At 41.1% G+C, this 14,792-nt stretch overlaps 2 protein-coding genes across 4 annotated transcripts in view; one reads left to right on the top strand and one right to left on the bottom strand.

Annotated features, from left to right (window-relative positions):
- Nsl1 (NSL1, MIS12 kinetochore complex component) overlaps nucleotides 1-4,616 on the bottom strand; it is a 23,472-nt gene extending 18,856 nt beyond the window's left edge. The window contains exon 1 of the mRNA XM_013015386.1: nucleotides 4,374-4,616. Within this exon, the coding sequence (XP_012870840.1) occupies nucleotides 4,374-4,607 (234 nt within the window). The 5' untranslated portion in view covers nucleotides 4,608-4,616. The remainder of the gene's footprint in view (nucleotides 1-4,373) is intronic.
- Nucleotides 4,617-4,747: 131 nt separating this feature from the next.
- Tatdn3 (TatD DNase domain containing 3) overlaps nucleotides 4,748-14,792 on the top strand; it is a 14,059-nt gene continuing 4,014 nt past the window's right edge. For 2 of the 3 annotated variants that reach the window (XM_013015048.1, XM_013015049.1), the window contains exons 1-8: nucleotides 4,748-4,860; nucleotides 6,719-6,751; nucleotides 7,766-7,839; nucleotides 8,621-8,705; nucleotides 9,929-9,991; nucleotides 11,041-11,150; nucleotides 11,726-11,781; nucleotides 13,515-13,627. In XM_013015048.1, coding sequence (XP_012870502.1) covers nucleotides 4,795-4,860; nucleotides 6,719-6,751; nucleotides 7,766-7,839; nucleotides 8,621-8,705; nucleotides 9,929-9,991; nucleotides 11,041-11,150; nucleotides 11,726-11,781; nucleotides 13,515-13,627 — 600 coding nt within the window. In that variant the 5' untranslated portion in view covers nucleotides 4,748-4,794. The remainder of the gene's footprint in view (nucleotides 4,861-6,718; nucleotides 6,752-7,765; nucleotides 7,840-8,620; nucleotides 8,706-9,928; nucleotides 9,992-11,040; nucleotides 11,151-11,725; nucleotides 11,782-13,514; nucleotides 13,628-14,792) is intronic. The other variant, XM_013015047.1, reaches the window with a different exon arrangement.

Consider the following 14,792-nt stretch of genomic DNA (forward strand, 5'->3'; position numbering starts at 1 on the left):
TGGGCACTGTCCCTCAGCTCTTCAGCTCAAGGCTAGCACTCTACCACTTGAGCCACAGTGCCACTTCCAGCTTTTTGCTTATGTGGTGCTGAGGACTCGAACCCAGGGCCTCAGGCATGCAAGGCAAGCGCTCTACCACTGAGCCACCTTCCCAGCCCCCAGTATGTTTATTCTTTTAAGATTCTTAAATGATTCTTCTTGTTAAGACTGCATCATTGATTTTACCTACATCTTAGCTGGGAGTCATTATAGTAGCCACAACATTTGTAACTTAATTTTAGAATATTCTTATGAACAATAAAAATGAACATTAGCAAGGAAAAACTAAAAGCTAATAATGCCCAGTTCAGTTGAATCAGGGGTACAAGCAGTACAGTATATATACTGCTGAGAGTCAACAAGACATGCTTAAAAGAAAGTAAAATTATTAGCTGGGTGCCTGTGATCCCAGCACTCAAGAGACTGAGGGAGTAGGATCCTAAATTCAAAGCTAGACTGGGCCACACAGTATAGACTTTACTCAAGAAAAATATGCAGCACTGTGACTCAGTGGGAGAGTGTCAGCTGGGCAACCAAGCTGAGCAAGTTTAAAGTCCTAGGTTCAAACTCTAGTCCTAGCCAAAAAACAAAACAGTAAAGATAACTTCTTCCTTATAACTAACTTTATAAAGAACTACAGTTTTTAGAAAATGGAACGTCTGGCTTTGGGGCTATTCTTCTTGTGATAGTGACAAAAGAGTGAATTTAAAATGAGTGACATTGAGAAAGGCAAGAAGATTTTTGTTCAGAAGTGTGCCTAGTGCCACACCGCTGAAAAGGGAGGCAAGCAAAAGATGGCCTTATCTCCATGGTCTATTTGGTCGGAAGACAGACAGTTCAAGCAGCTGGATTCACTTACACAGATGCCAACAAGAACAAAGGCATCACCTGAGAGAGGATATACTGATGGAGTATTTGGAGAATCCCAAAAAGTACATCCCTGGAACAAAAATGATCTTTAGGGCATTAAGAAGGGAGAAAGGGCAGCTTATCTCAAAACAACAACAAATGAATAATAGCCACTGCCTTATTTATTTATTGCAAATGTCTCATGGCTTTTTAATGTGTACCATAATTCAATTGATCTCTCATATCAGACTTCAGATCTCTCATATCAGAATGGCTGGCAGAATATTTTGGCAGTCGTGATTTAAGTAAAACTGGCTTGTGGTTGAGTATGATCATGAAAAAAAGACTGTCTTTTTTTCCCCTTTCTGTTATATTAGACTATTTTCAATTTTTTAGCAAGATAGGGAATACCATCTCCAAATCTGTGAAAACACTGGTTTTATATTCAGATTTATATAGCTAATTATGAGAACATCTTTAAATACTGGGGAAATCTCTTCACTGTCTAAGATTCAAGCAAAATTAACCTGTTTGAATTTGTGATCATTAACCTGTTAAAGGCAATGGCTGAACTTGAGGAAGCAATGTCTACATTTTTGGTCTTGACTATGCCAATTTAATTAGAATTCACTGTCTCTGAAATCTACCTTTTACTTATTGAAAGGCATTTTAGTGTGGTTTATGTATAAATGCCAAATAAAGAATGTTTAACACTTGTCACATTAAAAAAAGGGGGGGGCTGGGAAGGTGGCTCAGTGGTAGAGTGCTTGCCTTGCATGCATGAGGCCCTGGATTCGATTCCTCAGCACCACATAAGCAAAAAGAAAAAAGCCGGAAGTGGCTCTGTGGCTCAAGTGGTAGAGTGCTAGCCTTGAGCTGCAGAGCTGAGGGACAGCGCCCAGGCCCAGAGTTCAGGCCCCACGATCGGACCCAAAAACAAAACAAAACAAAACAAAAAGAACTACAGTTTTTAGGGATGCATCTAAAAGTATGTAGGATCTAATAAACTAACATCTGAGACTTGCTTTAAAATATCAAGAGCAACAATTTTGATAATTGATGCATTTGGTAATGGACATACAGGCATTCACTACTCTATTTTATAGAGTTAAATTTTTTTCAACAAAATAACTAGAGGAATTTGGCAGTATCATTACTTTTTGTTGTTGTATTTTTTTGCTGGTGGTGGAGCTGGTGCTTTACTGCTTAAGCCATGCCTCCAGCCTTGTTAGGGTAATTGTTTTAGAGATAAGAGTTTCAAGGGTTTTTCTGCCTGGGTTGGCTTTGAGCTACAATACTCAAAATTTCAGCCTTCTGAATAGTTAGGATTACAGGCTTGAACCATCACTGCCTGGCTTCGTTACATTTTTTTTAGTGCAGTTCTCTATTTCACTTGCAGCAATGTGTTTTGTGTGTGTGTGTGTGTGTGTGTGTTCCTGAGGCTTGAACTTAGAGCTTTTTTCCTGTTGGGTTTTGTTTGTTTGTGCTCAAGGCTACCATTCTACCACTTGAGCCACACCTCCACTTCTGCCTTTTTGTGGTTAGAGATCAAAGTCTCATGGACTTTCCTGCTTAGGCTGGCTTTGAACCCTAATCCTTAGACCTCAGCCTCTTGAGCTGCTAGGATTACATGTGTGAGCCACTGGCTCCAGCAACAGCAATATTATTAAGGACTATTCTCATAAATCATAAGATAGACGGACTCTGAAATGTTCATGTCCACATTGTTTGCGGAAAGAAAATTTGAGAAAAAACATAAAATCCAAATTCAAAATTAGTGGAATGATTACATATCTATAACATGCAGTGCTTAAAAAAACACAATAACTGTATATAACACTAACACGTTAACAGCCAAAACATATTTGGAATGTTTTAAAGTTAGTAACATTTCATTAGCATATATCAGCACTCAATATAAACAAATAAGCAAACAAAAACAGGGGTAAAAGCATAAACGTCAGGTAGGCTAATTCACACCAAAGAGACCGTACTTTCCAAAGTTTCTAGGAAGGATCTACCAGTTTAGTTCTTTTAATGAGCAAGCATTTTGTACCATGTATAATTTTAAAAAACAATAAATCAAATAAAAATTATGGGGCAGATATTCTAATTCTTTTTGGGGGGAGTTCTGATACGAAGCTTGAAATCAGGGCTTTGTCTTGCTCAGCTTTTTCACTTGTGTCTACCACTTGAGTCACCTCTCAGCCCTGAATTTTGCTGGTTAACTGGAGATAAGCATTTCACAGATTGTTCTGCCAGGGCTAGCTAGGAACCTCAATCCTCATATCTCAGCATCTTGATAACTAAGAACACAAGTATGAGCCACCAGCACCTGGCTTACAAAGTAAAATTCTTAATGTTAAGAATTCTTACAACAGGGGCTGGGAAGATGGCTCAGTGGTAGAGCGCTTGCCTTGCATGCAGGAGGCCCTGGGTTCGATTCCTCAGCACCACATAAGCAAAAAGAAAAAAAGCCGAAAGTGGCGCGGTGGCTCAAGTGGTAGAGTGCTAGTCTTGAGCTGAAGAGCTGAGGGACAGCGCCCAGGCCCAGAGTTCAGGCCCCATGACTGGACCCAAAAAAAAAAAAAAAAAAGAATTCTTACAACAATACAATGGTCTTTGTAATATTTGTTGCACAGTCCTATCAATACTATCTTTTCAGCATGTATGCTACTATATTAAGCTTCTGCCTTTTAGGTACTTATACTGTGTACTTTCTGATGATCAGGAGCAAACCTTCCATTTCTTGTGTCTTTCCCCCAAACGATCATCCTGAGGGCTTCGGAAAATGTTTGAGAAGAGGAAATGTGTTATAAGAACCAAGCTGTGATCTTGGTGAAGTTTATAACCAAAGACAACTTCATTTATTTTAGACCTATTAAACTTTTTTTTTTGCTCTATTCAGATGTTCAAAATACGCAAAAGTCAGATCTCAGGCTGACTGCCAGGATTACCGTTTCCTGAAAACTTCCTCAGTCTATATGCCTGCGCTGTTCACCAGCGAAGCCAGGTGAACAGCGAAGCCACTAACCACTTCGTACTTATTGAGCACTTAGAACGACAGCCAGTCTGAAAGGAGATGCGCTGTAAATAAAAGTCACCAATTAGGAAACTCAGTCTCAAACGCACCAGGCACAACACCTCATTCATGTGTCCATTATCACTGTGCAAGCTGGAATGAAGAACACACTGTATTTCTGTTAATTCCGTCCATTTCCTCTAACTTTTCACATTACACCCGTGTGGCTCGCATTGTATGTCTACTGGACAGCGCGGGCCTAAGTAATTAATAACACCGGGCGACACGGCCATCCATGTCCTCCTCCCCATTCGCGATTCTCGGGCTCCAGTTTACAACGCAGGGGGACCCCTGGAACTACCCCGACGTAGGGTCCTTCCTGGGGCCTGGGGTAGAGAGGTCAAACCAGGGTCCCGGGGTGTGGGGTGGGGAGGGATCGAGCGAGGGCGGCCGCGGCCCGTACCCACTGCATGTCCCGCAGCGCCAGCTCCCGGATCTCCTCCGGCAGCGCGTCCCCGAGCTGCTGCACAAAGCGGCCGCACAGCTCGAGCACTTCCGCCACGGCCCGCTTCGAGGTGCAGAGCACTCGGAAGTCTTCTCGGGGACGGGCCGAGGCCGAGGCCTGACGGGCCGTCCCGGCCACGGTCTCTTCGTCCTGCGGAGTAGCGGAATCCACAACCCCGGGAAAACCCGCCATCTTCCCCGTTTGAACTGTGGGCGGGGACTCCGGAAGCGGAAGGAAGAGTTCCTGGTGGTGCCAGGAGCGTGCGTCCGGCCGGAAACACCAGCCGCTACCGCCACCACGTTCCGGTGCCGTTTCCGGTTCCAGTGCTGGGTCCAGCCGGCTCTCCGGCCCGACTCGCAGGCGTGTCTCAGGAGCTGTCATGAGGGCGGTAGGCTTGGGCCTGGTGGACTGCCACTGCCATCTCTCTGCCCCGGACTTTGACAGCGTACGTGAGAGCGGGGCGAGACTCGGGGGAGTGGGGAGGTCCCGGCCCTTACCCCAGATTATCTTCTCAGAGGCCCTGCTCTCTGCCTCTCGGCGACCTGACGGATTTCTTGTTACACTTCATCCTAACTGATTCTTCTTTCTGATCTCCACAGAGCTTGTGCTTGTGCTTTCTGGAGCCCTTTCCCCTGTCTCCCCTGTTTATTCCAGCCCTCCGTTTACCGGACTCCTCATCTGAGACACGTGAACTCCAGGTCTACTGGGGGAGAGAAGCAAACCAAAGAATAAAACACAGAAACACACGATTATACACACTGAGTTAGCAAACAAAAGATAATTGAGAAGTAGGTGTTTCAGGGGGGAAGTTTAGGAGGTGATATTTAAGGCTAGGGAGCCAGTTAGCCAAGCAAAGGGATGACTACTGGGTAAGGAAAGCAGGCAGGTGGTAGCCCCTCCCAACCCCTCGCTCTCCACCCTCTGCTAGACAGGATAGAATTTGGCCTAGTTACCATAAAGCTGGATGACCCTGAAGAAGTAGAAAAATAATGGAATGAAACGACACTGGAGAACTTTGTAGGGGATGTATGACATAAATCTATAATAAATTTGGATCACACGAGAAGCACAACTCAAATCCATTAAGGTTTCTGTTGTTAACAAAAGCTGGTGGTAAAAGAGGGGGCGGGGAAAGCTGACAAGATCGAATATCCATTTGAAGACCATTTTTCTGGCGTGTGGGAAATGGATGATAGACAATTAAGAAGCTTTGGCACTATAATGGTTAAGTACCAGGATGACAGCAGGGGAATCTGAGGGAAATAAATGTATTCAAGATACATATTCTTTTTTTATTTTATTTTATTGTCCATTGTTAGGTTTGTACTCAGGGCCTGGGTGCTGTCTCTTGAGCTTTTCTGCTCAAGGCTAGCACTGTATCACTTTGAGCCAAAGCACTACTTCCAGTTTCTGATGGTTAATTGGAGGTTAGAGCCTTATGGACTTTCCTGCGGGAGCTGGTTTTGAACTGTAATCCTCATATCTTAGTCTCCTGACTAGCTAGTATAACAGACATGAGCCATCAGCATCTGGCTTCAAGGTCTATTTTAGAAATGAAATCCGCAGTACCTGTTGAGAAATTAGATATGGAAGCAAATATAAAGGCAGGATCTAAGATGACTCAGATGTTTAGCTTGTGCTTTAGGGAGGACCTTGGAGCTGTTTACAGAAATGAAGACCAAGAATGAATGGAACTGGGAAGGTAGGCAGGAGGGAGAGTTTGTGGGGAGAGAAGATTTATATCAGGACACATTGGAAAGCCTGATCCCACCACAGTGGAGAGATTACATAACCGTTTTTAAATGTGAATTATGATTTCGGGGGAGAATTAAAAGTTACAGGTAGAAGTTGGGCATTCTACATAATGATATGTAAAACCACGAGAATAGATGAAATCACTTCAGGCAAGTGTAGAGAGAAGAGCAGAGGGCCCCCAAATCAGAAAGACAGAGGAGAGCCAGTCAAGGAGACTGGAAAGTAACCACCAGGGAGAGATGAAGTTGTAGAAGCCAAGAATGGGAAATAGGACAAGTAGCAAAGAGTAGATAATTGAGGGATCCAAAAGCTGCTGAAGAGTGGAGTGGAGTAAGAGAGAGACAGAGAAGTGTCCTTTGTTATTAGAGGCATCTATTTAATGCAGTAGGAGCAAGGGCCAGACTACTGAAAGAGTAAAGAGGAGCTAAGTCAGTGTAGTCTCTTCACTTTTATCCACTTTTATGATGTCTCAACTACATTTATATACACAGCCAAAGACAGGTTGCTTATTCGCCTAAAATAATTGTGATTACTTATGATTATTTTAGGATCTGGATGATGTGTTGGAGAAAGCCAAGAAAGTAAGTCAGTATCTATAAAATTGCCCTCCTTTTTTTTTGTTTTTGCTCTCTGCTACTTTCAAGTTATTTTAGCTTGATATTATGTGGTTACATCCCTACCATATGATAAGCAACTAGCATTTATAAGTAGTTACTATCTGTTAGGCACTAATCTAAGACTTCTGAGAAAGCTACTATTTTACAGCTCTGTTTGATAGATGAAACTAAGGCCTAGAAATTTGTAACTAGTCTCAAGACACAAAGTAGTGAAGGGATAGAGGACAGGTTAGTATGAGTTCAAAACAAGTTCCTGGGGCTGGGGGTTTAGCCCAGCGGAAGTGCGCCGGCTGGTGCGGGCAAGGCCCTGGGTTCTGTCCTCAGTCCTGCGGGGGGGGCAACAAAACACATTCCTATGGCTACCTTGCTTACTCACATTAAAGAATGGATTGGTGCATCTGTTATTTCTTAAATCCACAGCATTAGGGAGATCTGGGATATATTGTAAAAACTATCTCAAACATTTTGATTTGTTAGAAAAAATGAGGCTTATTTTAGTTGTGTTCATGAAGTTAACTGCAGCTAGCAATTTGGCTCTTCTCAGAAAATGACAGATCCTTGAAGGGGTTGCCAGTTTTTACATATAGCCAGGTTTTACTGTGGAGGTTCATTCATTAGGTGTATGGGCTTTGTGCCCTAATTAATCACATAGGCCTAATGACTTTAGGCATGTGATTTGACTCTATCCAGAACTCTGACTTTTGATTCAATTACTTGTGACTTCTGAATTCAACTCAAATTCAATGAGATAGCATTATATTCAGGGCCCAGACATAGTAAGTACTCAGTGGTTGCCATTTTTATATTATTACTAGAGCTTGGGTGAACAGGAATAATAAAATATACAGAAACTCTAAATGTTTATTTATTTATATGAAACATAAGAATTATTTGGCTCTCTTCCTTCCCCCCCGCCCCCCTTTCTGTGTGTGTGTGTGTGTGTGTGTGTGTGTGTGTGTCTCCATTTCTCTTTTTCAGGCCAACATTATGGCCCTTGTGGCAGTTGCTGAACATTCAGGAGAATTTGAAAAGATTATACAACTTTCAGAAAGGTGCTACTTTTAATTAAGAATTTTGTTTTGTTTTCTGTATTGCCCAAGTACGTCTTGAATTCACAGATTCAGGCAATTTTCACCCATTAGCCTTTCAAACACTGAAACTCTATAGATGGCTGCCATCACAAGATTTCATGATTATAAAGAGCTCCTGGGGGCTGGGAAGGTGGCTCAGTGGTAGAGCGCTCGCCTTGAGCTGAAGAGCTGAGGGACAGCGCCCAGGCCCAGAGTTCAGGCCCCACGACTGGACCCCCCCCCACAAAAAAAAGCTCTTGATAGGTCAGGAGGCATGGCTCAAGTGATAGCACCAGGTCCTGAGTTCAAGTCCCAGTACTGCCAAAAGAGAAAGAAAGAAAAAGAACTTCTAATAATCTACTGCTTGATTTACAATGTCAAAGATCCATTTTATTTTTGTGTCCATACTGGGGCTTGAACTCAGGGCCTTTTGTCCTCACTTGGCTTTTTTTTGCTCAGAACTGGCATTCTTACCACTTGAGCCATACCCCTACTTCCTGCTTCTTTGTGGTTAATTGAAGTCTCAGAGTCTCAAGAGACTTTTCCTACCTGGGCTGACTTTGAATTGCAGTAATTATATCTCAACCTTCTGAGTAGCTATGATTACAGATATGAGCCACTCAGATATGTTTTGAAAGAGAATGAGGATGGGAGAAGGGCACAACACCATAGCCCTAAAAAGAGAGTTTTTTGTATTTGTTCAAGTAACATTATAGTCTCCTAGAAAACTGTTCCTGCTTCTTAATTTGTTCTATATTTTTAGGTACAAAGGGTTCATCCTGCCATGTTTGGGTGTTCACCCAGTTCAAGGACTTTCACCAGAAGACCAAAGAAGTGTCACATTAAAGGTAACCAGTCATACAAAACAAAAACCATTAAAAATAATAACTTTTGCCCTAGTAACCTTCCTATTTCTAATTTATATTCTTTTTTGTTGTTGTTGTTGGTTGTGGGGCTTGAACTCTGGGCTTGGGTACTGTCCCTGCACTCTTCCGCTCCAAGCAAGTACTCTACCGCTTAAGCCACAGGGCCACTTCTGGTTTTCTAGTGGTTTATTGGAGATAAGAGTTTCACTGACTTTCCTGCCCGAGCTGGTTTTGAACCGTGATCCTCAGATCTCAGCCTCCTGAGTAGCTAGTATTACAGGGGTGAGCCACCGGCGCCCTGCTTTCTAATTTATATTCTAAGAAAAATAATCCAAAAGAAAAGAACTCCCCCATCTTTCCTAAAGATGTTTGTTATGATATTGTTGGTTGTAGAGAAAAACTGAAATAATCTAGAGGTTCAGGATTATATAAATTATTAGCTAATTTGTAGAGTCTTAAAATATAATAAACATAGGAAATGAGGGCTATCTACTATATTTTTACCTCCTTATTCTTAACTCTCTTTTGTTCTGATGATCCTCAGTAGAAGTACTTTGCAGTGCACATATTATAGAAATAAAATTTACAAAGTAGTTTTTTTCCTTATTTGGAAAACAATTACAACTTTTTTCCCCCACAAAGCAGTTTAAAAGTTACCCACAAGCCATTTTCCATATGACTGGCTTTTCCCTGCTTGAGAAGTGAACTGTGACTGGGTTGATACTCTTACATGGGAGAAAGGTGGTATGAATAAAGTCCAGTGTACAAGGTTCCTTCAGTAGACCATAAAGACAAAAGAGATCAGTGAAATAAAGAACAGAGGAAGTATGAGATTATTGCTACTATAAACTCATTACCAGTAGTACTCTAAGGGAGCAGAACACAGGGCATCCCCCAAGCTCAAGTGCAGTGTCCACCTGGTGGCTCACTTTTCTCAGCTGTTCCAAGAAATCCAAATCATACCTCATGTCAGAGAAGCCTCCTACACAGGAGGCAATGTGTAGTGGAAATCTTCATAACAAGTCATAGTTTTATAACCTGGATAAATGTGTGGTGTGTTTTTACTTAGATTTATAGGTAGAGCTAGTCACAATGTATTAAATGTATGTGAAGCACTGGTGTAGCATAGGCACATAATAGATGCTTATTGACTATTACATCTTTTCTCTTTGTATATTAACAAATACAATTTTTTTCTCTCCTAGGATTTGGATGTAGCTTTACCTATTATTGAGAATTATAAGGATCGGTTGTTGGCAATTGGAGAGGTAAAGACCCATCAGCTGACAAAATAACTTCTAATCTAGATCTGCATATGACATATGAGAGTAGCCCTTAGTTCAGTTTTAGTGACTGTCACTGACTTGGATAATTATATTCACCTTGCTTCAGCTAACTAATAACTTACTGGTATTTTGTCAGTAAGCAAGAATGTTTGGGGATGAGGGCTGGGAAGGTGGCTCAGTGGTAGAGTGCTTGCCTTGCATGCATGAGGCCCTGGGTTCGATTCCTCAGCACCACATAAGCAGAAAAAGCCAGAAGTGGCGCTGTGGCTCAAGTGGTAGAGTGCTAGCCTTGAGCTGAAGAGCTGAGGGACAGCGCCCATGACTGGCAAAAAAAAAACAAGAATGTTTGGGGATGAAACTATATAAAGCCTAACATAGGCTTATCTTAGAAGGAAAAATCCAAGCTAAGAGTATTTCTTTTGTTTAAACTAAATATGGGTTATTGCTCTGGTGAGTTGAAATTTTATATATATATATTATATATATATATTACATACATATATATATGTTTACAAGTAATTTTAAAGCAAGTTTAAGAAGACTAGCATTTTCAACTAAGGACCATTTTGTTTAAATTATAATGGTAATTTTAATCATTTAGTAAAAATACATTTCTTATTGAAGATAAAAGGTAAGAATAATGATTAAATTTAGAACGTAGGTTATAGAATGCATCGAAAATTGTATCAAAGAAAGTAGATATCTGAACTCTACTGTCCAGTGCGGTGAACCCTTGAAATATGAGTGCTCTAAATTCAGATGTGCTAAAATTAGATTTCAAACTTTTAGTTCTCCCTCCCCAAAAGATGTAAAATAACTCAAATGTTTACATTGATTGCAAATTAAGTAATATTTTAGATCTAGTGGGTTAAAGGATATTATTTAAATTAATTTCATTTTTGTTATTTTTAATGTGACTACTAGAAAGTAGAAAGCCACATGTGGCTCCCATTTGTGGCTCATGTTATATCTTTAGTAGGTGTTAGTACCTCTTTGAGGGGTGGTCTAATTCTCTTCTTTTTCTGTTATAGGTTGGACTAGATTTCTCCCCCAGATTTGCTGGCACTCAAGAACAGAAAGAAGAGCAAAGACAAGTCTTAATCAGACAGGTCCAGTTAGCCAAAAGACTAAACTTGCCTTTGTAGGTTAATTAATCATCTTTCTGTGCTAATAGCAAAAAAGCATGGTTTTTAATTCAGAGTGAGTAACTATCCTTTAGAAACTGGAGTTAGGAGGAATGAGTTTATAGCCTAGTGGTGAAGAGCTTACCTATCATGGGCAGGTTTGTTTATGTGGTATTGAGGAGCTTGAATTGGTTTTTTGAGAGCATGCTGGTAGTTCATGCCTGTATTCCTAGCTACTCAGGAGGCGGAGATCTGAGAATTGCAGTTTGAAGCCAGCCTGCGCAGGAAGGTCTCTGAAACTTTTATCTCCAATACACTACTCAGAAAAAGCCGGAAGTGGCCCTGTGGCTCAAGTAGTAGAGTGCTAGCCTTGAGCACAAAGAGAGTCAGGGACAGTGCCCAAGCCCCAAAAAGTTCAAGCCCCAAGTTCAGCAAAAAAAAAAAGCAAATTAAATAATAATCACAGAGTCCTCCTGAAATGGAGCCCTATGCCTTTTTCTCTGCATTATTTTAAACATTAAAATAATATTTTTGTAATACTTAAGGTTTAAGCAGTATTTTCAAAATTAAAAAGAATGTTGTTGTTAAACAGAAATGTCCACTCACGCTCAGCTGGAAGACCTACTATCAGCCTCTTACATGAACAAGGTATTTAGAGAAAATGGTGCCTAATGTTCAAGTTTCACAATTTTAGTTCAGTATTCCATAGAGAAAACTATATTTTAATCTTAATGGGGCAAGAGTAGAGGTAGAAATCAACTAAGGTGATCTTGCCCATCAGACTAGTGTTTACAAGGATTTTATACATTTATCAGGCCAGGAAAGAGCAAATAAAAACTTCAATCAAGTAATTAAAAAAATTTTTTGTGTGTATGTCTGCCGGTACCTGGGCTTGAACTCAGGACCTTACATTCTCATTTGGTTTTTATACTCAAGGCTAGTGCTCTTCTACTTGAGCCATACCTCCACTTCTAGCTTTTTTACTGATTCATTGACAATTAGAATCTCATAGATTTGTCTGCCTGGGCTGGCTTCAAACCTTGACCCTCAGATCTCTATCTCTTGAGTAGGTAGACTTACAGGCATGAGTCACCTGTTCCTGGTTTAAATTCCTTAATTTAAAAATTAGCATCTCTGATGTTTAAATCACCTTATTAATGAGAAAGCAAAAATAGGCAAGGAAGGGCACCCACCGCAGTCACCTTGGGTCACTGTTATTATATATGTGTGTTTTCTGGCTATTGCTACAGATAATAAGTGATACAGAATGTGGCTCTTCCATATAGAAGTGCAGTGGATCATCCCAAGCTGCTCCCAGTGCAAGCATACATCTCATACATCATTATTCAGACTTCAAAACAATGCCACCCATGGCATTTTAAGACTCATCTATACAAAAATTCACAGGAGTACATGTCAGTGTATAGGTTTGTGCTTACAAGAGCACACATTGGTTGCTTGTGTCCTAAACTGATTACATGACTCACTGTGGTTTCAGCTCACCATTGGAAAAACATAATCAAATAATAATGTAATTGGCTGACCCAGGAAAGTGTTGTATTCTCAATGATGAATACTAAACTCTTCAGAAATTACTGAAACCATGGTTTTTAATTTAGAGTAACTATCCATTAGAAACAAGTTGGTAGGGCTAAGAGTATAGCCCAGTGGTACAGAGCTTACTTAGGACAGGCCAGGTTTGTTGATCCCCAACATCACATAAGCAAAGGAGCTTGAATTGTTTGCTTTTTGTCGGTCGTCGGGCTTGAACTCTGGGCTTGGGCACTGTCCCTGCACTCTTCAGCTCAAGGTGAGCACTCTCCCCTTTGAGCCACAGTGTCACTTCCAGTTTTCTAGTGGTTTTTTTGGAGGTAGGAGTGTCAAGGACTTTCTTGCCCAGGCTGGCTTTGACCCTGATCCTCAGATCTCAGCCTCCTGAGTAGCTAGGATTACAGGTGTGAGCCACCAGTACCCACTTGAATTGGTGTTTTTGAGGCCAACTCTTGACTATTTAATTTGTGAGTCATTTGACTCTTTCGTCTACCATTTTTTTGTTGGAAAAATCAGCTTGACTGCCTAAAATTCTGTTAAAAACAATAATTTGACAATTCACAAACACAGAAAAAATCCGATGGTATATGAAGCTTAAATAATAATTTAAATTTTATGATTCAATTTCAATAGTTATATTCCGAAGGTTGAGTGTATTTTTTTACTCTTTGTACACTATATACTTACACTTTAGAAGGCATAGAATCTCATCGTTAGTTCCTAGGGAAAAACATCCACTTAAGGTTTCAGATCTCCTTTGGGGTTTGATTGGAGACAGACCTCTTATTAAGGAAATGAACTAGACCTCTGGTATGTCTTTCATTTGGGAGGTGCTGACAAGGTACTGCTGCATGCGTTTGATGGTCGGCCATCCATAGCCATGGAAGGAGTGAGAGCTGGGTTCTTCTTCTCAATCCCGCCTTCCATCATAAGAAGCGGACAGGTAAATTCTTCCATTAAAACCTACCCAACACTTTGTAAAATGCAACTAAAAATACAAATGTTGAGCCAGGTGCCGTTTTTATTATTGTCTCCCAAAGACTTTACTGTAAAAAAATTTCATAGAAAGGATATGGTAAGCCAGGGCTGGTGTCTGATGCCTATAATACTAGCTACCCAGGAGGCTGAGATCCTGCCAGCCCAGGCAGGAAAGTCTCTGAGACTCTTATCTCTAGTTAACCACCAGAAAACTAAAAATGGAGCTGTGGCTCCAAGTGGTAGAATGCTAGCCTTTAGTGAAAGAGCTCCAGGACAGTGCCCAAGCCCTGAATTCAAGCCCCACAACCAACCTCCAAAAAGGATGTGATGTCAGGTGCTGGTGGCTCACATCTGTAATCCTAGCTACTCAGGAGGCTGAGATTTGAGGATCATAGTTCAAAACCAGCCTGATAAGGAAAGTCTGTGAGACCCTATTTCCAATTAGTCACCAAAAAAGCCAGAAGTGGAGCTGTGGCTCAAGTGGTAGAGCCCTAGCCTTGATAAAACCAGAAAATTGTTGACAAAATTGTTGCTATACTATTCCAGTTACATTTAAAAAGTTATTCTCAAGTCTCTACCACACATGTGCATATATAAAAATTAGCTCAATGCCAGGTACTGTGATTCACGCTTGTAATCCTAGCTGCTCAGGAGGCTGAGATCTGAGGATTGTGATTTGAAGCCAGCTGTTAGAAAAGTTTGTGACACTCACCTCCAGTTAATCACCAGGAAACCAGAAGTAGTGCTGTGGCTCAACATGGTAGAGTATTAGCCTTGAGCACAAGAGCTCAGGGAGAGGGCCCAGGCCCCAAGTTCAAGCCCCATGACCACCACCAACAAAAAAATCCTCAACATTGGATCAAAAACCTAAATGCTCAGAGAGCTAAATTTTAAAACTCTGAGGAGAATAAAATTTTTCTGACACAAAACTTAGTTCTGAGTTCATTACAATCTTTAAAAATTCTTTTTTTTTTGTTGTTGTTGGTTGTGGGGCTTGAACTCAAGGCTAGCACTCTATCACTCAAGCCACAGCACCACTTCCAGCTTTTTCTGTTTATGTGGTGCTGAGGAATCAAACCCAGGGCCTCATGCATGCAAGGTAAGCACCCTACCACTGAGCCACCTTCCCA

This window comes from Dipodomys ordii, unplaced genomic scaffold (genome assembly GCF_000151885.1).
Source record: "Dipodomys ordii isolate 6190 unplaced genomic scaffold, Dord_2.0 Scaffold26, whole genome shotgun sequence".
NCBI classification, from domain to species: domain Eukaryota; kingdom Metazoa; phylum Chordata; class Mammalia; order Rodentia; family Heteromyidae; genus Dipodomys; species Dipodomys ordii.